General features: G+C 39.2%; 3 protein-coding genes across 3 annotated transcripts; all 3 read right to left on the bottom strand.

Annotated features, from left to right (window-relative positions):
* Window positions 1-275: 275 nt before the first annotated feature.
* Window positions 276-1205, bottom strand: LOC308662802 (olfactory receptor 5C1-like; the record flags this gene model as incomplete). Its single annotated transcript, XM_081318946.1, has 1 exon — window positions 276-1205. The coding sequence occupies one exon, from the start codon at window positions 1203-1205 to the stop codon at window positions 276-278; it is 930 nt and encodes a 309-aa protein (XP_081175072.1).
* A 10380-nt stretch (window positions 1206-11585) lies between these two features.
* Window positions 11586-12554, bottom strand: LOC308662801 (olfactory receptor 5C1-like; the record flags this gene model as incomplete). Its single annotated transcript, XM_081318945.1, has 1 exon — window positions 11586-12554. One exon carries the CDS (start codon window positions 12552-12554, stop codon window positions 11586-11588), a length of 969 nt encoding a protein of 322 aa, XP_081175071.1.
* A 3427-nt stretch (window positions 12555-15981) lies between these two features.
* Window positions 15982-16935, bottom strand: LOC308662800 (olfactory receptor 1f45-like; the record flags this gene model as incomplete). Its single annotated transcript, XM_081318944.1, has 1 exon — window positions 15982-16935. One exon carries the CDS (start codon window positions 16933-16935, stop codon window positions 15982-15984), a length of 954 nt encoding a protein of 317 aa, XP_081175070.1.
* Between the last annotated feature and the right edge of the window lie 2639 nt (window positions 16936-19574).

The raw sequence follows: 19574 nt of genomic DNA, 5'->3' as shown, positions 1-19574 counted from the left end.
TCTTCTATTATCGTTAGCTCTGCTTTTAGTGGAGCCATCTTCAGTTCTCCACCTTTTCCACAAAAATCTAGAAGCAGGTCTTGCTGTTTCAACAGAATTTTCTCTTAGATACATTTGATAATTAGCTTCCTCAGCCTCTAGATGTGTTATATACCATTCCCTATAACCTTCAGATCTACAATTTGCAACCAGGGAGTCCATGGAATACACTAGCTAGGAAGGGTATTCTAATCTGCTGGGAACACTTCTTTCCACCCTTTATACTTGTTCTGCTTTTATGTTTGATGACATATCTTGCTGATCCTCTTCTTGAATGCCTGCTTGACCTCAGTGTTACGAAGACTATATATGGCAGGGTTGAGAGTAGGTATGGCTACTGTGTAGAAGACAGAAGTCATCTTGTCTGTTTGTGGGGCATAGGTGTCATCAGGCCGTAGGTACATGAAAAGAAGGGTACCATAAAGCACCCCCACAACTATAAGGTGTGATCCGCAGGTGGACATAGCTCGAAGTAATCCTGTTCGTCCTACAGTCCAGAGGATAATTCCATAGGAAGCTGTAATGATCAACAGGGTGATGCTCTGGATAGTTCCGCACACTATTAAAAGTAAGAGCTGGTTAATTTGTGTGTCTGCACAAGCCAAAGCCAGAACTAGAGGGATATCACAGAAGAAATGGTCCAAAGTATTTGCACTGCAGAAGGGCAGGCGGAATGCCATGCTGGAATGGATCGCTCCAGAGGTCATCCCTGCCACATAGGAAGCAATTACTAGGAGATGACAGAGATGCTGTGGCATGGCAGTTGCATAGTGCAATGGGCGGCAGATGGCCACATACCGATCATAGGCCATGGCTGCCAAGAGACAACATTCGGCATCTGAGATAGCTGCAAAGATGAACATCTGAAGGGCACAGGCTGGGATGGGAATGGTGTCATAACCTTTCAAGAGCCCCAGAAGCATTTTGGGGGCTACAGTGCAGCAGGAACACAGGTCCATCAGGGCCAGGTGGCTTAGGAAGTAGTACATGGGCGTGCGCAAGGCAGGTTCAGCTCGGATAAGAACAGCTAGACCCAGATTCCCTGCCACACTGAGGAGGTAGATGGGCAAGAAGAAATTGAGGAGAAGGAGCTGAAGGTTTCGTTGAGAAGTGAAGCCCAGGAGGATAAACTCAGTCACCTTGGTGGTATTGTGATGAAGAGCCATTGTACCTATCGGCATAAAAAAATCACATCATACCCTTCCTCTCCTCATCCCACAAGAAATTTGACTCAGTTTTCCTTTTGTCTAGATACTGTTTGAACCTATTTTCCCCCACTGTCTTGGAGCTATTCTAATGCATTGGACTGGATATGCTCTCTTCCCTTTCTGTGTGGAGAACACAACAGGAATGGAACAAATTTTAAATTACGTCATTGACGCTTCATTTTAAGGGAGAGGTTATACATATATCACCTCAAGCTTTCCAGCCTTCAACTAAATGCAGAAACAAATGATCAACATGAAAAGATGTGATAGCAGAAATCTGAATGAAAGAATATAATAACTGTCCAAGCTAGAGAAGTTTTTTGGGGGAAAGAGGATTCCATCAAACAATGTTCTTTTATTAACCAAGAGTTTTGGTAGCACAGATTGCAGTATTCCAAGCTGATTCTGTTCACTGCCAGGAGTTCGATCCTGACAGATTCAAGGTTGACACAGCCTTCTATCCTTCTGAGGTGGGCAAAATGAACTGCCAGATTGTTGGGGGCAACATGCTGACTCTGTAAACCACTTAGAGAGGGCTCTAAAGCCCTATGAAGTGGTATATAAGTCTAAGTGCTAAGATGCATTCGCTGCACCACCAACCTTGGCAGGTTCACAAATTTTCTGTTGAGTTGTATAAAGTACTGCATCTATTGATACATAGATAGGATATTAGCATAGTGCCCACTTCCCAACTGTCCCTAAAACTAATGCAATTGAAGTTCCAGCATTCATTCTTTAAAAACTGTCATGTTTATCATACAAAGATGTATATTCAGATTTAAGGCTAAATATGGGTATACACTGAATGCCAAAACTGAATCCCCCGATTAAAATAAAAAAAATACCTTCCTAAGGCTGTATTTCTGAAGGATTGCTCTTCTATCACAGAAATCAACTTCTGATTCTGCTACTGGACAATTTCCATTATTTTGAAGAAAAATGTTGGGTATCATTGACAACTGTAGATAAGCGCTCTTTCGTGGAATTGTTAAATACTAATTGTTAGGGCAAGGAGGACATAATTAAACCCTAAAACTAAAGATTAATGTGTAATTGCATTTTCCTTATCCAGCTTCTGATGTAGACAATCAATTCAGTTGACATCCAATGTCATGCCTGAAAATACTACGAAATAATCTGGAATGGTGACCCCTATTCTTGCCTCTTTACTTATAATGATTCCATTGTGCAAATTCTAGAGGATAGGGGCCTAGTCCTTATTGTGCTATTTACAAAAAGAGCATCTGAAACCTGCCCACTAACTATTGACCTATCAGCCTCTTAAGTATAATAAGAAAGCTCTATGCTAGTCATTTATACAACAAATTAGTCAATTGGATTGACCATGCACTGGAAAATGAGAAAGCGGACTTCAGTCTAGATCAGGGGTCTTCAAACTCGGCCCTTTTATGACTCATGGACTTCAACTCCCAGAATTCCTCAGCCAGAATGCCTGGCTGAGAAATTCTGGGAGTTGAAGTCCATGAGTCATAAAAGGGCCGAGTTTGAAGACCTCTGGTCTAGATACTCTATTAATGGCCACACCCTTATTCTTCAACATCTGATCAAAATATACATGTCCAAACCAGGGTCACTATTTTATACTGCATTTATTGATTTCAGATCCCCATTTAATCTAGTTCCCAGAGAAAGGCTGTAGTCTAAACTTCTGCATACAACCATTGACAGACACCTATAATTGCTTATTCACAATCTTTATAAGAACACTGGAATCAAAGTTCGATGCAGCATGCAAGACCGCTTCATCAAGGAGATTCTAATCTATAGAGGAATAAGGCAAGGATGTATTCTAGTTCCTCTGCTTTTTAATCTATGTGGAAATCCACTAGTGGCCCAATTAAACCAATTAGAGCACCATCCCCCAAAATTAGCTAATAGACATATTGCATCCCTGTTTTATGCTGATGATATAGTACTTTTATCCCAAACCCAAATTGGACTTAGATAATGTTTGAACACCCTGGCTAGTTACTGCTGTGAAAAGGTCTTTGAAATCTATAGTAATACTAAGATCATGATCTGGAAGATAATTAGCCAGAACATTGAACGAGTCAAATCCTTTAAATATTTGGGCATGATTTGCAATAGCTCCACTAAATACAGTGCATATCAAAACCATGTTATCCCAAATCCCCCCAAACCAGCAATTCAATCTTTTTATTTTTCCAGAGGCACATAGTATACTCCAGCAGCACTGAAGTTGTATTCAGCTAAGGTTCATGTTCTTCAGTGCTGGGACCTTACTCCTCATTTACTTTTACTCCTCTGGAAACGGTGCAATCCAAATTCCTAAGAGTTTTATTTCAGGTAGCCCATTAAGTCCCAAAGGTAGTATTAAGGAGGGAGGCAGGATTAGTCAAAATCGAAACAGATTGCATGGATTTACATTCTTGCGCATTGGCTATAACTACTCTTTTTCCATACAGGTTTGAGTTTCCTACTTATAAAAGACAATTTTGAATCAGTATGGTTCATCTCACAGTATCTTGGTCTCTCCAAGGAAGTGCTTCTAATGATAAACAACATACCGGTACTAAAGATCTGGAAATCTTTTTTTTATTTCTAATGCTGGACTGCGATCGTAATAAAAAATTGATGGATTGTGTAGTTGCACTTTCCTGAACTAACTCCTAATGTAGGTGATCAATTAGATGGACGTACATTGTCCCTGTCTAATAACAAGCCTTAAGGAGCTTCTACAAAGAAGAGGGGGGTCAACCTATCTTCCAAAGCACCTGAAGGTAGGACAAAAAGCAGTGGGTGAAAATTAATCAAGGAGAGAACCAACCTAGCACCAAGAAGAAATTTCCTGACAGTTGGAGCAATTAATCACAGGAATGACTTGCCTTCAGAAGTTGTGGTGCTCCAACACTAGAGGTTTTTAAGAAGAGATGGGGCAACCATTTGTCTAAAATGGTACAGGGTTTCCTGCTTGTGCAGGGGGTTGGACTAGAAGACCTCCAAGGTCCCTTCCAACTCTGTTATTCTGTTAAATTGGTCTCAATATTATTCATCCAAGGATTCACAAGGCTGCTGCAGTGAACATTTCTCCAACAAGGATGTATTGAGATATTAATAGGCATGCAACTAAATGGGGGGAGAAGTCACATACACCTCCTCCAGCAAACCATGTCCTATGGGTCACTTCATTTCTTCTAAAATTTTGGACTAAAACATTCCACCTCCTTCAACTCACCCCATAGTTGAGGAACATTATTATTTTTCTCTCTTTTCTGGTGTACCGTCTGAATTCTTCAGGCCCTTTCTGTGGTGCCATCAGGACAGGGCATGCAGATAGGTTAGAAGTCCCTTAATCAGAATAGATAAAGGATTCTTTCTACTCGCCCACCCCCACCCCAATGCAGCAAGAACTGACTTGTCTTGATTTTGAAGACACTGAAGTAAAATACATTACTAGGTAAACAGACAGTCCCTGTGAAACTATTACTCCTGTTGGCTAATTGTGGCATGGATCGTGATCCCATCATACCTGAGCAAAGAGCATGAATCTCCTTTCTCAGTTCTTGTGAGATAGCTTTAGATGCCGTTGCTTCATGATTTCTTATGCTGTTTTATGAAGTTCTCCACCCTCCCTTACTCCACCATCATCTCCCCTCAGGCTGAAAAGATGATGTAATTCTCACTACTTCTTGAAAAAGACCCTCATGGGAACAACTATGGTTTGTTTCTTTAAATGTTTAGCTGTTTCTACTTCCAAGAGACTTGTTTTTCTCTCTCTCTCTCTCAGGGCTAGGAAGAAAAAAAGGCTTTTAAAATGTTTAGATTTTAGCGCTTGCATGCCTTTAAATACATATTAATGAGTTAGCCATTTCTGCTTAAATTAATAGAAACAAAGATGAACATTGGAAACATTCTCCATTTTATATTGCTACATAAACCTCTACCTAGGATGGGCAATTTGATGCATGTAATTATTTGAAGACTTTAGCTTTCCCCGGAACGTAAGAGTTTATCCACGATTCCTGTTTGCCCCATTCCCACAAATGGTTAGGCAACAGTTTCTGGAGGGCAGAAATGGATGATGTCACTTTCTGCTATTCTCCCCACTCATTGCCATCCTCAGGACAGATTTTTAATGTTCCATTTCTAATGTATAATTTCCATGTTTCGTCACATTTGAGATTGTATCCTTCTCTTTGTAACAGGCTAACTTCAGCTATTCTTTGGCTGCTTTGTAAAGGAGGAAAGCCCTTCATCTGAGTCACTCCTTACGTTGCATTCTCTAATTATAGCTCGTATTTTTACTAGCAATAATGAAAAACAGAGTGGCTACTGTGTGTATGCCGGCTTGAAACCTGGCAGAAATCTTTTTTAAAAATTACCATTTTTCTTTTCCTCAGCTAGTTTCTTCCTGGATTTTTGTTTTTTTAATAAGTCCATATTATTATACTACTTAGTTTTCTTGAGAAAACACAATAATTACTTTATGCACATAACTATGTATAAATACCATTTAAAATGAGGCAAATGTAGCAAACATCATTAAAATATTACATGATTTGAATGGCCTAAAATCCTCTTGGGGATGACATAAAGAACATTTTGAGCTTACTGGAGATCTTGATGTAGGTGCTTCATCATGTGCCAACAAGTTGGTGCTGATTCTTAGCAACTGCATAAAAAATTTTCTCCATATCCTTGCCTTGACCTTCTCCTTATCTATTCATCTGCTCGTACTGAAACTAGAGAGTAGAAGACTGCCATTAAACTGCAGGGGCCTCATCTCTTTTAATTTAGCAGAGGAAGAACAGACAGGAGAAGCAATTCTCACATCTTGGCATGAACTTCTAATAAAGTTAGAAACTTCTAATGAAGTCTAATAAAGAATCTTAATAAAGACATGGTTTCTTCTTTTAGCCACAGCCAATACTAAGCCTAATCCTTATACTGACTTGGGGACAGAAAGGTTCACTGTGCTTGATAGGAATTATGGAGATTATGTTTTGATAGAGCAAGCAATTGAGAAAATGCACCATGATGGGTGACACTTTTATTATTACAGACAGGGCTTTTTTGTCATAGAATGCTCAGAATGGAGTTCCGGCACCTTTTTCTTTTACAAAAAAAGCACTGATTACAGACCTTTGTTATCATAGTTTCTTCTCCATTATAATTTTGATGTCATTACAGAGTCTTTTTAGGAACTTACAACAATAAGACAGGGGGGCAGGGGGAGGAGTTGGTCTAGTTGGTCAAAGGCCTGGAGACTAAAACATATGAAGGATTGGCTGCAGAATTTGGGTTTGGCTAGTCTAAAGAAAAGAAGAAATAGGGGTGACGTGATAGCATTATTCCAGTATTTGAGGGGCTGCCACAAAGAAGAAGGGGTCAAATTATTCTCCAGAGCACCAGAGGACAGGACAAGAAACAATGGTTAGAAACTGACCAAAGAGAGAGGCAACCTGGAATTAAGGAGAAACTGCCCAACAGTGAGGTCAATTAACCAGTGGAACAGCTCGCCTTCAGAAATCGTGGGTGCTCCATCATTAGAGGTTTTTAAGAAGAGACTAGACACTCACTTGTCTGAGATGGTATAGGTTCTCCTGGTTGAGCGGGGGGATGGACTAGAAGACCTCCATGTTTGGTTCTATTCTATTCTATTCTATTCTATTCTATTCTATTCTATTCTATTCTATTCTATTCTATTCTATTCTATTCTATTCTATTCTATTCTATTCTATTCTATTCTGTATATGCTCCGTGTTGTTTATTCTCCTTCTTAGTTCTCACCCTCATCCTATTCACAGAAGACAGTTAAAGACCCTTGAACTGGATTCTCCTTAAATTGAGCAGAAGAATCCCCAGGGCTATTCTGATGCAACTAAAGAGATTGGTGTGGAAAAGAAATCTCCTTTCATGCTTAGAATGTTTGCTAAATCAGATCTATGGGCACACATGGGTTACTTGTGTGAGACACTTTGCAACCTTTTCCTCACAATGTGCGCATTAGGTAAGTTTCCAAACATGTACCCCATTGAAATGGATTCAGTGCAATTAGTTGCATTCAGATTCAGATTATTCATGCCCACAGTTCCTGATCCTGCCACTGAACATGTAGTAGACTGCTTGGATTTGCAAAAAGATGAGAGGTCAATGACAAAACAATTAACGTTCATGCAGATCATTTAGGTTCAGCCCTTGCACCTACGGTTGAAACTGAGATCCACAGTTTCCAAATTTCCTCCCCACAGTAGCCAGTACACTTCCCAAGGTAGATGCTACATTTTGTGTGGTTACAAAAACAAAAGATGGGCCACTCTATAAATATTAGCAATTTGTTCTTTTAAATTGTGGCCCTCTTTGATTGCTGTCTGCTTTGCTGTCAAATAAATTTCACTTTCACTTGCAACAGTTGTCCTTTGAAACCCAGTTTGGAATGGACTAGAATTTCTTGTAGCAATTTTTAAAGAAGCAACTTCTGATCTTCTTTGCAGAAGTTGCAAACATAGCAATTACCATCTACACGCTGCAAAATTGCATAGCATAGTTCCCTCCCTCCCATAAACCAACCTTTTTAATCAATAAGTCCTGAAATCAGCAGCTTCTTTTTGTCCTTTTTCAGTAAAAAGTCTAAAAAGGTTTCCAGTCTTTTTTTAAAAAAATAGTTGTAGTTCCTTCTTAATCATACAAGTCAATCTGGCCATTTGTGCAAATTCAGAAAGTCTCCCATCTTTGTGTACATAATAAGCTTGCTGCAGTTACCATATATAAAACCAGTTGTCCATGAGCCTTTTCCAGTTGAGTATCCATAAATCTTAATAAGAATAGTTTACGTTTCATCTAAACGTTAATTTTTAAAACTCTCTACATCATCACATGTGTTTAAATCCATTTTCTTCACTGTCATGCTCTGCCCTTTCATGTTTTTCTACATTTCAAACAATAATTATAAGTATCTTTATACATCTTGGTTCAATTTCTGTGGTATCATATACTGACTGTACATCATTTTTTAAAAAGATTTTCTTCTAAATTGTAAAATAATGCCAATTTTAGACCTTTTAACTACATTTTCTCCCCTTGATGTATTTGAATATTACAACCAAACTACCTGACTCATTTTACTATGCATTAATTTGTTCTTCCATTTCAAATCTCTATAAAAAGTATATATTTTAGCAATTATATGTTGATTATTTGTATATAATTCATTTTCAGATTCTGTTTTATCACATTCTACGTCCTGTTATCTTTTTATTTATATTAAATCTTTTTCTCGTGTGCATGAGAACTGAAAAACTAAATCCCTTTGCAGTCAAGTTGTTCTCTTGATTCATTTTAAGCTCCCCATTTTTCCATATTAGCAATTTTTTTATACATTATTTGTCATTCCCTGCTGTTTATTTTCTATAAAATATTTTTTAAAAATAGTTTCCTTAAGATTTATTACAGCAAAAAACACAATGAAAGATTTAAGATTTAAAGATTTAAAAAATATATAAGGGGATGGGGGAAGTGCAAGATGAGGGGAAAAAACAGTGGGAAATAAAGGTGTTCACTTCTGACTCTAACACAGTAAAATACTAAAACATTTACAACTTCAGTTTTTATATTACATATAATTATCACAAACCGGTTCTGTAACAACACAATTCAAACTAAATTCTAAGTTTCTTTTTTTTCTATTTCAAGCATAAAAACCAGAAGCAATATTCCAATACAAACAAGAACCAATAAAATGTCTTTGTTTTTAAAACAACTTATATCACCATCTTAATCAAACCCATTTTTCTCTGATGTGGGAAATGATCTATATTAGTATTTACACATTAATCATTCTACGCTATCATCAGTTATAATAACAAAAATCACTGTACTTTTAACCTTAAGGTTTAACCTTAAATGGGAAATTCTTTATATTCTAAACATTTCTTTTAAAAAAATCATCTTTAGAATTTAAATAAATTCTAATGTATCTTTTAAAACTTCCATTAACCTACATAGTTTCAACTTCACTTTCAATAATATTTTGCAAACTTTAGTAACTACTCAAGCATTCTACATGGAAAAAAGAAAGATCAATAGCTTCATTTATTTCTCCTCTTAAGCATAAATGGTTTCCAAATTTAATTTTAATAATCATTTTCAAACCCACTTTATAAGTGCAAAACAATACATTGAAACTTCCTTTTAATTACTATATCAAACTAATAGAAAGTCCATCCTAACTCCAATTAACTTATTAAAGTCAATCCCTCAAGTTGTCCTCATAAAATAAAATCTTTTTCTTCTTCAGAATGTCTGTTAAATTGATACAAAGTTCTATTTTTCTCAAGATATTCTCCAACATGATTTTTAAAACAAGTATGTTGACATTGTCAATTTCCATTTCAGTTTTGAAGTAGAAATCCCAAATTTGTTCTCTTGAGGTTTATAGATTTACTTGCAACTCATATTCATTCAACTCACTGGCGGACTTAAATCATCTTCATAGTAAGCTCTGTTGGAGTCAGAGTTATGTCTAAAATTACACTTGAGTCCTTTGTATTGTCAAATACTTTTGAAATAATAAGTTTCTGTACTTGATTGCATCTCTGGATTACTCATCTTTCTTCCAATTACTTGAGTAACTTTTTCCTCCTACTCCTGCTTCACAACATCATACTTCTCCAAAATATTTTTTGCAATCTCTGTCAAATACTTTTGATGTTTCTTCATCTTCAGAAAAGAGCCTTGGTGGAGCAGTGGGCTAATGCCTCCTTAAGTAACACCAGCTGCCTGCAATTAGTGTAGGTTCGAGTCCCACCAGGCTCAAGGTTGACTCAGCCTTCCATCCTTCCGAGGTAGGTAAAATAAGGACCCAGATTGTTGGGGGCAATAAGCTGACTTTGTAATAATGCCGCTTGGGGGAGGGGGGGGCGAAAGCCCTAATAAGCAGGCATATACATAGAATGAAGGCTATTGCGAAGCACATTGATTTGTGCTTTAGATTGTAAGCCACCCTGAGTCTTCGGAGAAGGGCGGGATATAAATGGGAATTAAAAAATAAATAAATAAATAAATAATCTTCTCTTTGTTTCTCTCCCTCTTTTTTTTAAAAAAAGTTTTCCATAGATCAGCTGGTGTCTCCAGGCCAATCAGAATCCATTAAAATGGAAAGATCTCAGCCTCCCACGAACAGCAATCGACAAAAGCAAACTATAATTCCCAACATTAAATGAAGGTGAAAAAATTCATACAAATGACAAAAAAAAACAACCAAAAAAACCCCACAATCTTTTAAATCCTTAAATTTCCCTATCAAAATTAGAAGAAGAAAAAGATGTTCCATACTTTCTTACTTTAGATAACTTCCGGCAACCCTCCCCATCATTCAACAATAGCGATATCTTGAAAATGGTGCAGATCTTCAAAAAGGAGTGACAGCCTGTGACTGAAGAGAGCCTCTTGCAACTGAAAATAATTTTATCTGATGATTAAGGCAGATATTTGAGAGTGGAGATTAATTATAATGAAATTAAGATCCTTTTAGTGAGGGCTTATGCTCCAAATGAAAATAAATCTGCATTGTAATACACTTATGGGAAAGTTAATAGAACTGTCATATAATAATTAATGCCTAATGGGAGATCTGAATGGAGTAGTCTGCTTACCAGATAGAACATCAGCAAAAGTGATAAAAATCATGCAAGGCAAACTACCAAAAATATCCCTTGAAATGATAAATCTTGAATTGATTGATATATGGAGTCTTTATTTTTCTCCTAATGTCAAACATTTTTTTTAAAAAATGCAATTATTAATTCCACCCCCTCATTAAAAAGCAAAGCCACAACCATTTCTTCAGAAGGCTACCAATATGGCTTTTGGTTTTTCCTTGCTTCTGTGTTGTTATATCAAAATGCTAACATACCAAGTTCTTATATTTTGGTGCTTTAAAAGCCATCCTGCACAAATATGTAGCAATGAGCTAGTAAGACTACTAGCTGATTTGATTTAAAAAGGATCTAACATTATTTTTTTGCTTCACAACTTTGTTTTTTTATTATTATTATTGTGTTGTCTGATTTTATCGATGCCTAATTGTAGCCAGGCTTTATCTTCTCTCATTTGCGGATAGATGTCATCGTAATTGCTGTGCAAAAGTCTTCCTGGGAGTGGAATAATATGCATGTCCCATCAGAAGTAGGTCTTGATGTTTCAACAGAACATTCACTTGGAGATATTTGCATACCAGACTTTTACAGCCTCCAGATGTGTTGGTTTTCAGTACCAATAATTCTCAGGCCTTCAATTTCCAGACAGGGAGTCCAAAACAGCTGGAAGATACCAGGTTCAGGAAGATATTAGAGTGTGTTAGAAAGAGCTGTGCCCTCCTATCACAATTCCACTTTTTAAAACCTGATGCCTTCCACTGATAAGCCTCTTCTTGACTGCCTGTTTGACCTCAGTGTTACGAAGACTGTATATGGCAGGGTTGAGAGTAGGTATGGCTACTGTGTAGAAGACAGAAGTCATCTTGTCTGTTTGTGGGGCATAGGTGCCATCAGGTCGTAGGTACATGAAAATGAGGGTACCATAAAGAAACCCCACAACTGTAAGGTGAGATCCGCAGGTGGACATAGCTCGAAGTGATCCCGTTCTTCCTACAGTGCAGAGAATAATTCCGTATGAACTTATAATTGCCATCAGGGTAATGCTCTGGATGGTTCCACACACTACAAGGAGCAAGAGCTGGTTAATATGAGTGTCTGCACAAACCAAAGCCAGAACCGGGGGGATATCACAGAAGAAATGGTCCAAAGTATTTGCACTGCAGAAGGGCAGGCGGAATGCCATGCTGGAATGGATCGCTCCAGAGGCCATCCCTGCCATGTAGGAAGCAGCCACTAGGAGGCGACAGAGATGCTGTGGCATGGCAGTTGCATAGTGCAATGGGCGGCAGATGGCCACATACCGATCGTAGGCCATGGCTGCCAAGAGACAACATTCGGCATCTGAAGCAGCTGCAAAGGAGAACATCTGAAGAGCACAGGCTAGGATGGGAATGGTGTCATAACCTTTCAAGAGCCCCAGGAGCATCTTGGGGGCTACAGTGCAGCAGGAGCACAAGTCCATCAGGGCCAGGTGGCTTAGGAAGTAGTACATGGGTGTGTGCAAGGCAGGTTCAACTCGGATAAGAACGGCTAGACCCAGATTCCCTGCCACACTGAGGAGGTAGATGGGTAAGAAGAAGCTGAAGAGGAGGAGCTGAAGGTTTCGTTGAGAAGTGAAGCCCAGGAGGATAAACTCGGTTACCTTGGTGGTATTGTGATAAAGAGCCATTGTACCTACTGGCATAAAAAGTGTTGCGAAAAGAGGAATTAGTCAAATAATGATCTTTTTGCAAACAAGATGCATGCATTGCTCCACCATCCTCTTGTTACAGGTTCCAATACACAGGTAGTCCTTGGGGTACGAATCCAATGGAGCCTGCCCATTAGATTCGTAAGTCAAAAAATTTGTCAAATGAATCAGATTCAATTTGACAAATTTTTAAAACCAGATTCATTAATTAAATCAAATGGATGGTTAAATGAACAAAGATCGGATTTACTATTTCCTCTGCTTTGTTAATTGATCTCTGCCAGAATTGAGAGCCCTTCCGGCTGCTGCTGACCACCGATCAGTTGTTTGCTTCGGCTCAGGAATTAAATGCCTGCAAGCAGGCTGCATCTCCTTTTTGCAGTTGCCACTAATTAGCTTTAGTGTCCAGCCAGGCACTCAGAGGGAGATGGGGGAGGGGTTTACGGAACTGTTTACAACAGTAACAGAGATGGCAGGGACCTTGGGATCATCTAGTCCAGGGGTAGGCAACCTTGGCTCTTTTATGACTCGTGGACTTCAACTCCCAGAATTCCTGAGCCAGCATAGCTCAGCATAGCAGAGCTGGCTCAGGAATTCTGGGAGTTGAAGTCCACGAGTCATAAAAGAGCCAAGGTTGCCTACCCCTGATCTAGTCCACGGGTGTCAAACTTGCCGTGTCACATGATGTGTCACAATGTATTGCAACTTTTTTTTGCATTGCTGCAGCTGGGGTGGGTGTGGCAACCGGCCCATGAGCTGGCCGTTTGACACCCCTGATCTAGTCTAACCCACTACTCTCACAAGAGAGTACTGTATTTCTGATTAAATGCCTATCCAATCTCTTCTTAAAAGCTTTCAGTCATGGGCACCCACAACTTCAGGAGGCCATTTAAATTTAAAACCTACAAACTACAGTAATATATGCTAATCTCCAAAATAAAAGCAAGGAAATACAACCTTATAGAATGCTTTGTGAGGAGTCTGGCTAGCAGTACTGTATTTAGAAACACAATAGTAAGTAAGTACTTAAAAAGAACCAATAAGAATAATAAAATACTTACAGAAGCAATTCTAGTCCTGAAGCCCAAGCAGCAGCAGAGTCTCCACCAGCACCTACAAAAAAACTGGGTGCCCGCTCTCCTCACTTTTGGCCATGTGGCCAGGGACAAAAAAAAAAGTCCTGCCTGCTTCCTAAGCCAAGCAGCCCAGGCAAGTCACAGAGTTCAAAATGGCCACAAGTGCACCAGAATTCACAACTGAATTCAAGTCACATGGCTACACAGGCCTCCTTTTACTAGCAGAAAGTACCCTCTCTGAATTAATTTGTTGTGGGGGAAAATTGCTAAATAAACGTTTGTATCTGGGGGATTACCTGTATATTTTTTCCATTATACTGGCTTGAATGTTTAAAGCACTCTTATCTACTGACGCTTATGGATAGATAGCTATTACTGTTCCTAAAACTAATGTAGTCTAATTTCCAGACCTTTCTTTGAAACGGACCTGGTTATCCTAGAAAAACTTACATTCAGATTTAAGGTTGATTATGGGTAGACACCAAATGCCAAAGCTGAGCCCCCAAATCAATTACTGCATTTCTGAAGGAAACTATTTCTGAAGGATTGCAATTTCCATTATTTTAAAGAAGAGTGTTGGGTATCATTGACAAATATAGACAAAAACTCTTTCGTGGAACTGTTAAATACTGTTAGGGCAAGGAGGACATGATTAAACCCTAAAACTAAAGTTTAATGTATAGTTGCACTTTCTTTATCCAGCTGCTGATGTAGATGATCAATCCAGTTGACCTCCATTATCTCTGTCTAATAATAAGCCTTGAAATGGATCTCGATATTATTCATCCAAAGATTCACAAGGCAGTGAACATTTCTCCAACAAGGATGCCTCTAGATATAAATATGCAGGAAACTGAATCGGGAAGAAGTTAATACACTTTCATCTGATAGGTTTTACTTCCTCCAAAAACCACATCATATAGGTCACTTCATTTCTTCTAAAGTTCTGGATTAAAATAATCCACCTCCTTCAACTCACCCCATAGTTTGGGAACTTTATTATTTTTCTCTCTTTTCTGGAGTACCGTCTGAATTCTTCAGTCCCTTTCTGTGGTGCCATCAAGACAGGGCATGCAGATAGGTTAGAAGTCCCTTAATCAGAATAGATAAAGGATTCTTTCTACTCGCCCACCCCCACCCCAATGCAGCAAGAACTGACTTGTCTTGATTTTGAAGACACTGAAGTAAAATACATTACTAGGTAAACAGGCAGTCCCTGTGAAACTATTACTCCTGTTGGCTAATTGTGGCACGGATCGTGATACCATCATACCTGAGCAGAGAGCATGAATCTCCTTTCTCAGTTCTTGTGAGATAGCTTTAGATGCCTTTGCTTCATGATTTCTTATGCTGTTTTATGAAGTTCTCCACCCTCCCTTACTCCACCATCATCTCCCTTCAGGCTGAAAAGATGATGTAATTCTCACTACTTCTTGAAGAAGACCCTCATGGGAACAACTATGGTTTGTTTCTTTAAATGGTTAGCTGTTTCTTCTTCCACAGAGACTTGCTTGTCTCTCTCTCTGTTTCTCTTTCTTTCTAATTAAGGAGATTCTGGAGGGTAGGAGGGAAAAATATTTAAGATGTTTTAGGTTTTAAACCATAAATGAACATTCTTGCATACCTGTAAATAAATATTAATGACTTTGCCATTTCTTCCTAAATAAATAAAAACAGAAATGTATGACACAATTCTTCACTTTGTATTGCTATAGTAGCCTCTACTGCAGGATGGGTTAAGGTGGATTGTCAGTTACCTTGAATATTCCTATTATATATAATAGGCTGCTCCTATTACCAAACTGAATGATAGATGTTTAATAATAAACCAGGCTAAAAACGAACACCCCCTCATGTAGCAGATTCAAAAGATTACATAAGAAGAAGGATGACGTGTAGTCCAGAATATTTTTAATTTTTTTGGCTTCTTTTTTTCCTTGCTTGACTAGTGTGACCAAGGCTTCCTTTGGCCTCAGCTGTCTTTAGAAAGGCTGCCAACACTTGGCTCTTTCCACTAGCCTTTGGGCCATGCTGTGCTGCAGCTCCAATTGAATGATGGTGTTATTGTTGTTCAGATCACCATTTTGTTATTTTCTTGTTTTATTATTATTTGTAGGTATATGTCCTGAGTTTTGCATTGTTCTTGTTAGGTTTTTTGGGGGGATGGGGGTGGGGGGTGGGCTAAGCTACCCAATGTGTCACCTTGGCTGAATTGGGCAACCATATAATGTTTTAAATAAGTAAATAACTGAAGATCATTGTGCAAAACGTCTCAGGATGATACCTTGGAGCATGGAAATGGTAGAGCAGAAACAATTACTGCACAAATATTAGGGATGTATGTCTTGGGTGCTTAATTTCCTTCTGAATAGCTTCCTCAGGGCCTCCTTCATCCTGTCATTCCTCAGAGTGTAGATGAAAGGGTTAAGCATAGGAGTGATCATGGTGTACATGATGGCAGCCAGCGTGTCTTCCTTAGGTGAGAAACTGGATGAGGGTTGGAAGTACACCCAGATGATAGTGCCATAGAATAAGGAAACCACTATCAGGTGGGACCCACAGGTGGAAAAAGTCTTCTTCTTTCCATTGGCCGAAGGGACTCTCAGTACAGCCATCAGGATGCGTGCATACGAAAGGCCAACAACCATAAGAGCTCCATTGACAAGGAAAACACCTTCTGTGTGGACCGCCAGAGTGTTCAGAGCTGTGTTGGAGCAAGCAATTTTGAGCAGTGGAAAGACATCGCAAAAAAAGTGGGGAACATGGTTGGAGGCACAGAAAGAGAGGTGGGACATCAGGAGTGTATGGAGGAGGGAATGGAGGTGAGAAGCCAGCCAAGAAGCTGCCACCAACAGCTGGCATATGTGTCTTCTCATCGTGGTGGCATAGTGCAGGGGTCGACAGATGGCCACATAGCGATCCAGTGCCATGGAGGCCAGGAGAAAGCTGTCAGTGGTGCCAAAAGCGATAAAGAAGTACATTTGAGACAAACACCCACCATATGAGATCCTCCTCTTTCCAGAGAATTCACCAGCCAACATTTTGGGCACTGTGGTTGATGTGAAACATATATCTACCAGTGACAGATTGCTAAGGTAGTAGTACATTGGAGTATGACGGAGATGATGGTCTAGTCGGATGGCCAAAAGAATGATAAGATTTCCCGACATTGTGATGACATACATGATCAAGAAAATGGCAAAGAGCAACATGTCACATTCTTGTTGGCTTGAGATGTCAAGAAGGATGAAGTCTAATATGATGGTTCTGTTATCTGTCTCCATCCTGTTGGAACGTGAGGACAGAAGACAAAATAAAAGGAACAAGAGTAAGTAAAGACACCCTAAAAACACACTTGGGTTCCCTTCCTTGCCTCTGTCCGGTTTTCTTGGCTGCGCTCTGAAAATGGCTTGTTATTCCTTTATATCTTTTTTCAACCTCCCACTCGAAGTCTGATCTTTTTCATCTAAGGCCTTTTGCATAGGTATTCCTTTTCTGTTTTTCTGATATTTTAGCTTAAACCATTTATTTATTAATTTGGACACTTCTTATTTTGTCAAAACCTATATCTAATTGTGTCACATATAATTACACATAATAAAATTACACACAATAAAACCTATAACAACAACAACAACAACAACAACAACAACAATAATAATAATTTGGAAGGAACCTTGGAGGTCATCTAGTCCAACCCCATGCTCAGACAGGAAACACTATACCATTTCAGACAAATGGCTGTCTAGTCTCTTCTTAAAAACTTCCAGTGTTGGAACATTCACACCTTCTGGAGGCAGGTTGTTCCACTGATTAATTGTTTTAGTTATAAATATGTTACTCAGCATGCTTTGTGTTCTCAAGATTTTTAAAAAAATATGCAAATATTTGCCTCTTGTGTGTGGAAAAAGGCGTATTCCTACATAACCAAAAACTCTTGTTTTCTTATTATTGGAAATAGAGGGTTTGATTTAAAAAGACTCTTATTTTATCAATATATGAGTCACATACATACCAATTCCTTTAAGACTGTTAAATTTTATGCATGTTTTTATTATTATTATTATTATTATTATTATTATTATTATTATTATTATTATTATTATTATTATTATTATTATTATTATTATTATTATTATTAATCCCCCAGTGAGGCACTGCCTTGATGTGGTTGTGGGGCTTGTGTACTCTGAGGAAGATGAGAGCTATGCCAGAGGTTCAACCATACTCGACAGGTCTCATCAGAGGAGTCAGGCAAAGAATGTCTCTCCCATAAAAAAAATATGGTGACACGTAAATTTCAGATTGCCATACCAGCTCAGATTTCACCCAGCTTAACAAGGTCCACGCTAGATGTTGGAGTTCCTGGATATTTGGTGAAAAATGGGTTATAGGACTCAGGACTGTTGGCTGAGCAACCAGGGCCAGCAGCTGCAGAACTACTGGAAGAAAAGGTCTTTACCCATCGCAAATACACAGTGATTGAAAACAAAGAAATAATTATCTGTTATTACAGATCAAGTCCAACAAGAAGAGGATATCTAAAATGAATGCACCAGTTCTGGAAAGAACAACATCCAGAATCAGAAGTAACAGAACAGAGACTAGCAGACCAATGCCGATTTATAATATGAAATAAAGTATTCACAGAAACAGAATTGGACGAGCTGCAAAGCTTTACCCAGGGCAAAGAAATCAAAGCCTTGCCAAAAGTAATTCAAAATGTAGAGGCAAGTCAGGGGGAGTTGGCAGTGAAGGAATCCAGCAGAGATATACAACTGTTCTCATTTGGAAACCAGGCACCTCTTCCTCAGGAAAAACAAAGCCCTCTAACTAAAGAAATAAAAGAACTGAAACAAAGAATAACTGAGCAGCTAGAACAGCACAAAAATAACAGAATAAGGCTGCCTGCATTGAAGCTTGTTTCAAAGAAACAGCTAGCACAAGCATTAAAAGATGCAAATACTGCAATATCAAGTATAAGCACCAATTCACTGCAAGAAACAAACCAAATAATGTACACTACAGCTGCAGTTATAACTGAATACCTGGGATGCAAAATCAACAAAGAAGAAAAACAAACTAACAGTGAACCACAAAAATGGAAGGTTAGACTAGAAAATAAGATCAGCAAGTTAAGATCACCTGCAAGCAAGCTAGAACAGATGAAAGAAAAGAAGCTGAAGAACAAGAAGACCAAAGAATACCTAATAGAGAAATACCACTTAGAAACAAGGAAGATCAAGAAAGCACTGGAAATAATAAAGCAGCAAATAACAGCCATTCTATTGTCCATTCTATTCCATCTTTATCTATAGGGGGTGAGGTGTTACCCCCCGTAGATAGGGCTCACAACCTGGGTGTCCTCCTTGATTCACAGCTCAGTTTTGAAGATCATATAGGAGCTGTGACCAGGGGGTCTTTTGCCCAGGTTCGCCTGGTGCACCAGTTGCGGCCCTACTTGGACCGAGATGCCCTATGCACAGTCACTCATGCACTCGTGACCTCTCGGATAGACTACTGCAATGCTCTCTACATGGGGCTGCCCTTGAATACCACTCGGAGGCTCCAGCTGGTGCAGAATGCGGCCGCACCAGTTGTGATGGGGGTCTCCCTATACTCCCATGTAACACCTCTGCTCCACGAGCTGCATTGGCTTCCAGTTGTCTTCCGGGTGAGATTCAAGGTGCTGGTGATGACCTATAAAGCCCTAAATGGCTCCGGGTTATTTACGGGAGTACCTTTTGCCGGTGCTAACTTCCCATCGTCCCGTGCACTCCCACAGAGAGGGCCTCCTCAGGGTGCTGTCAGTCAGGGAATGTCGATTGGTGGCCCCCAGGGGGAGAGCATTCTCTGTGGGCACGCCTGCCCTCTGGAATCAGCTCCCTGTTGAGCTCCGGATGGCTCCCGACCTTTGCTCTTT

This window comes from Vipera berus, assembly GCF_964194415.1.
Source record: "Vipera berus genome assembly, chromosome: 2".
NCBI lineage: Eukaryota > Metazoa > Chordata > Lepidosauria > Squamata > Viperidae > Vipera > Vipera berus.
Note: the sequence above shows the minus strand (reverse complement) of the source record. Positions and strands in the feature narration are given on the sequence as shown.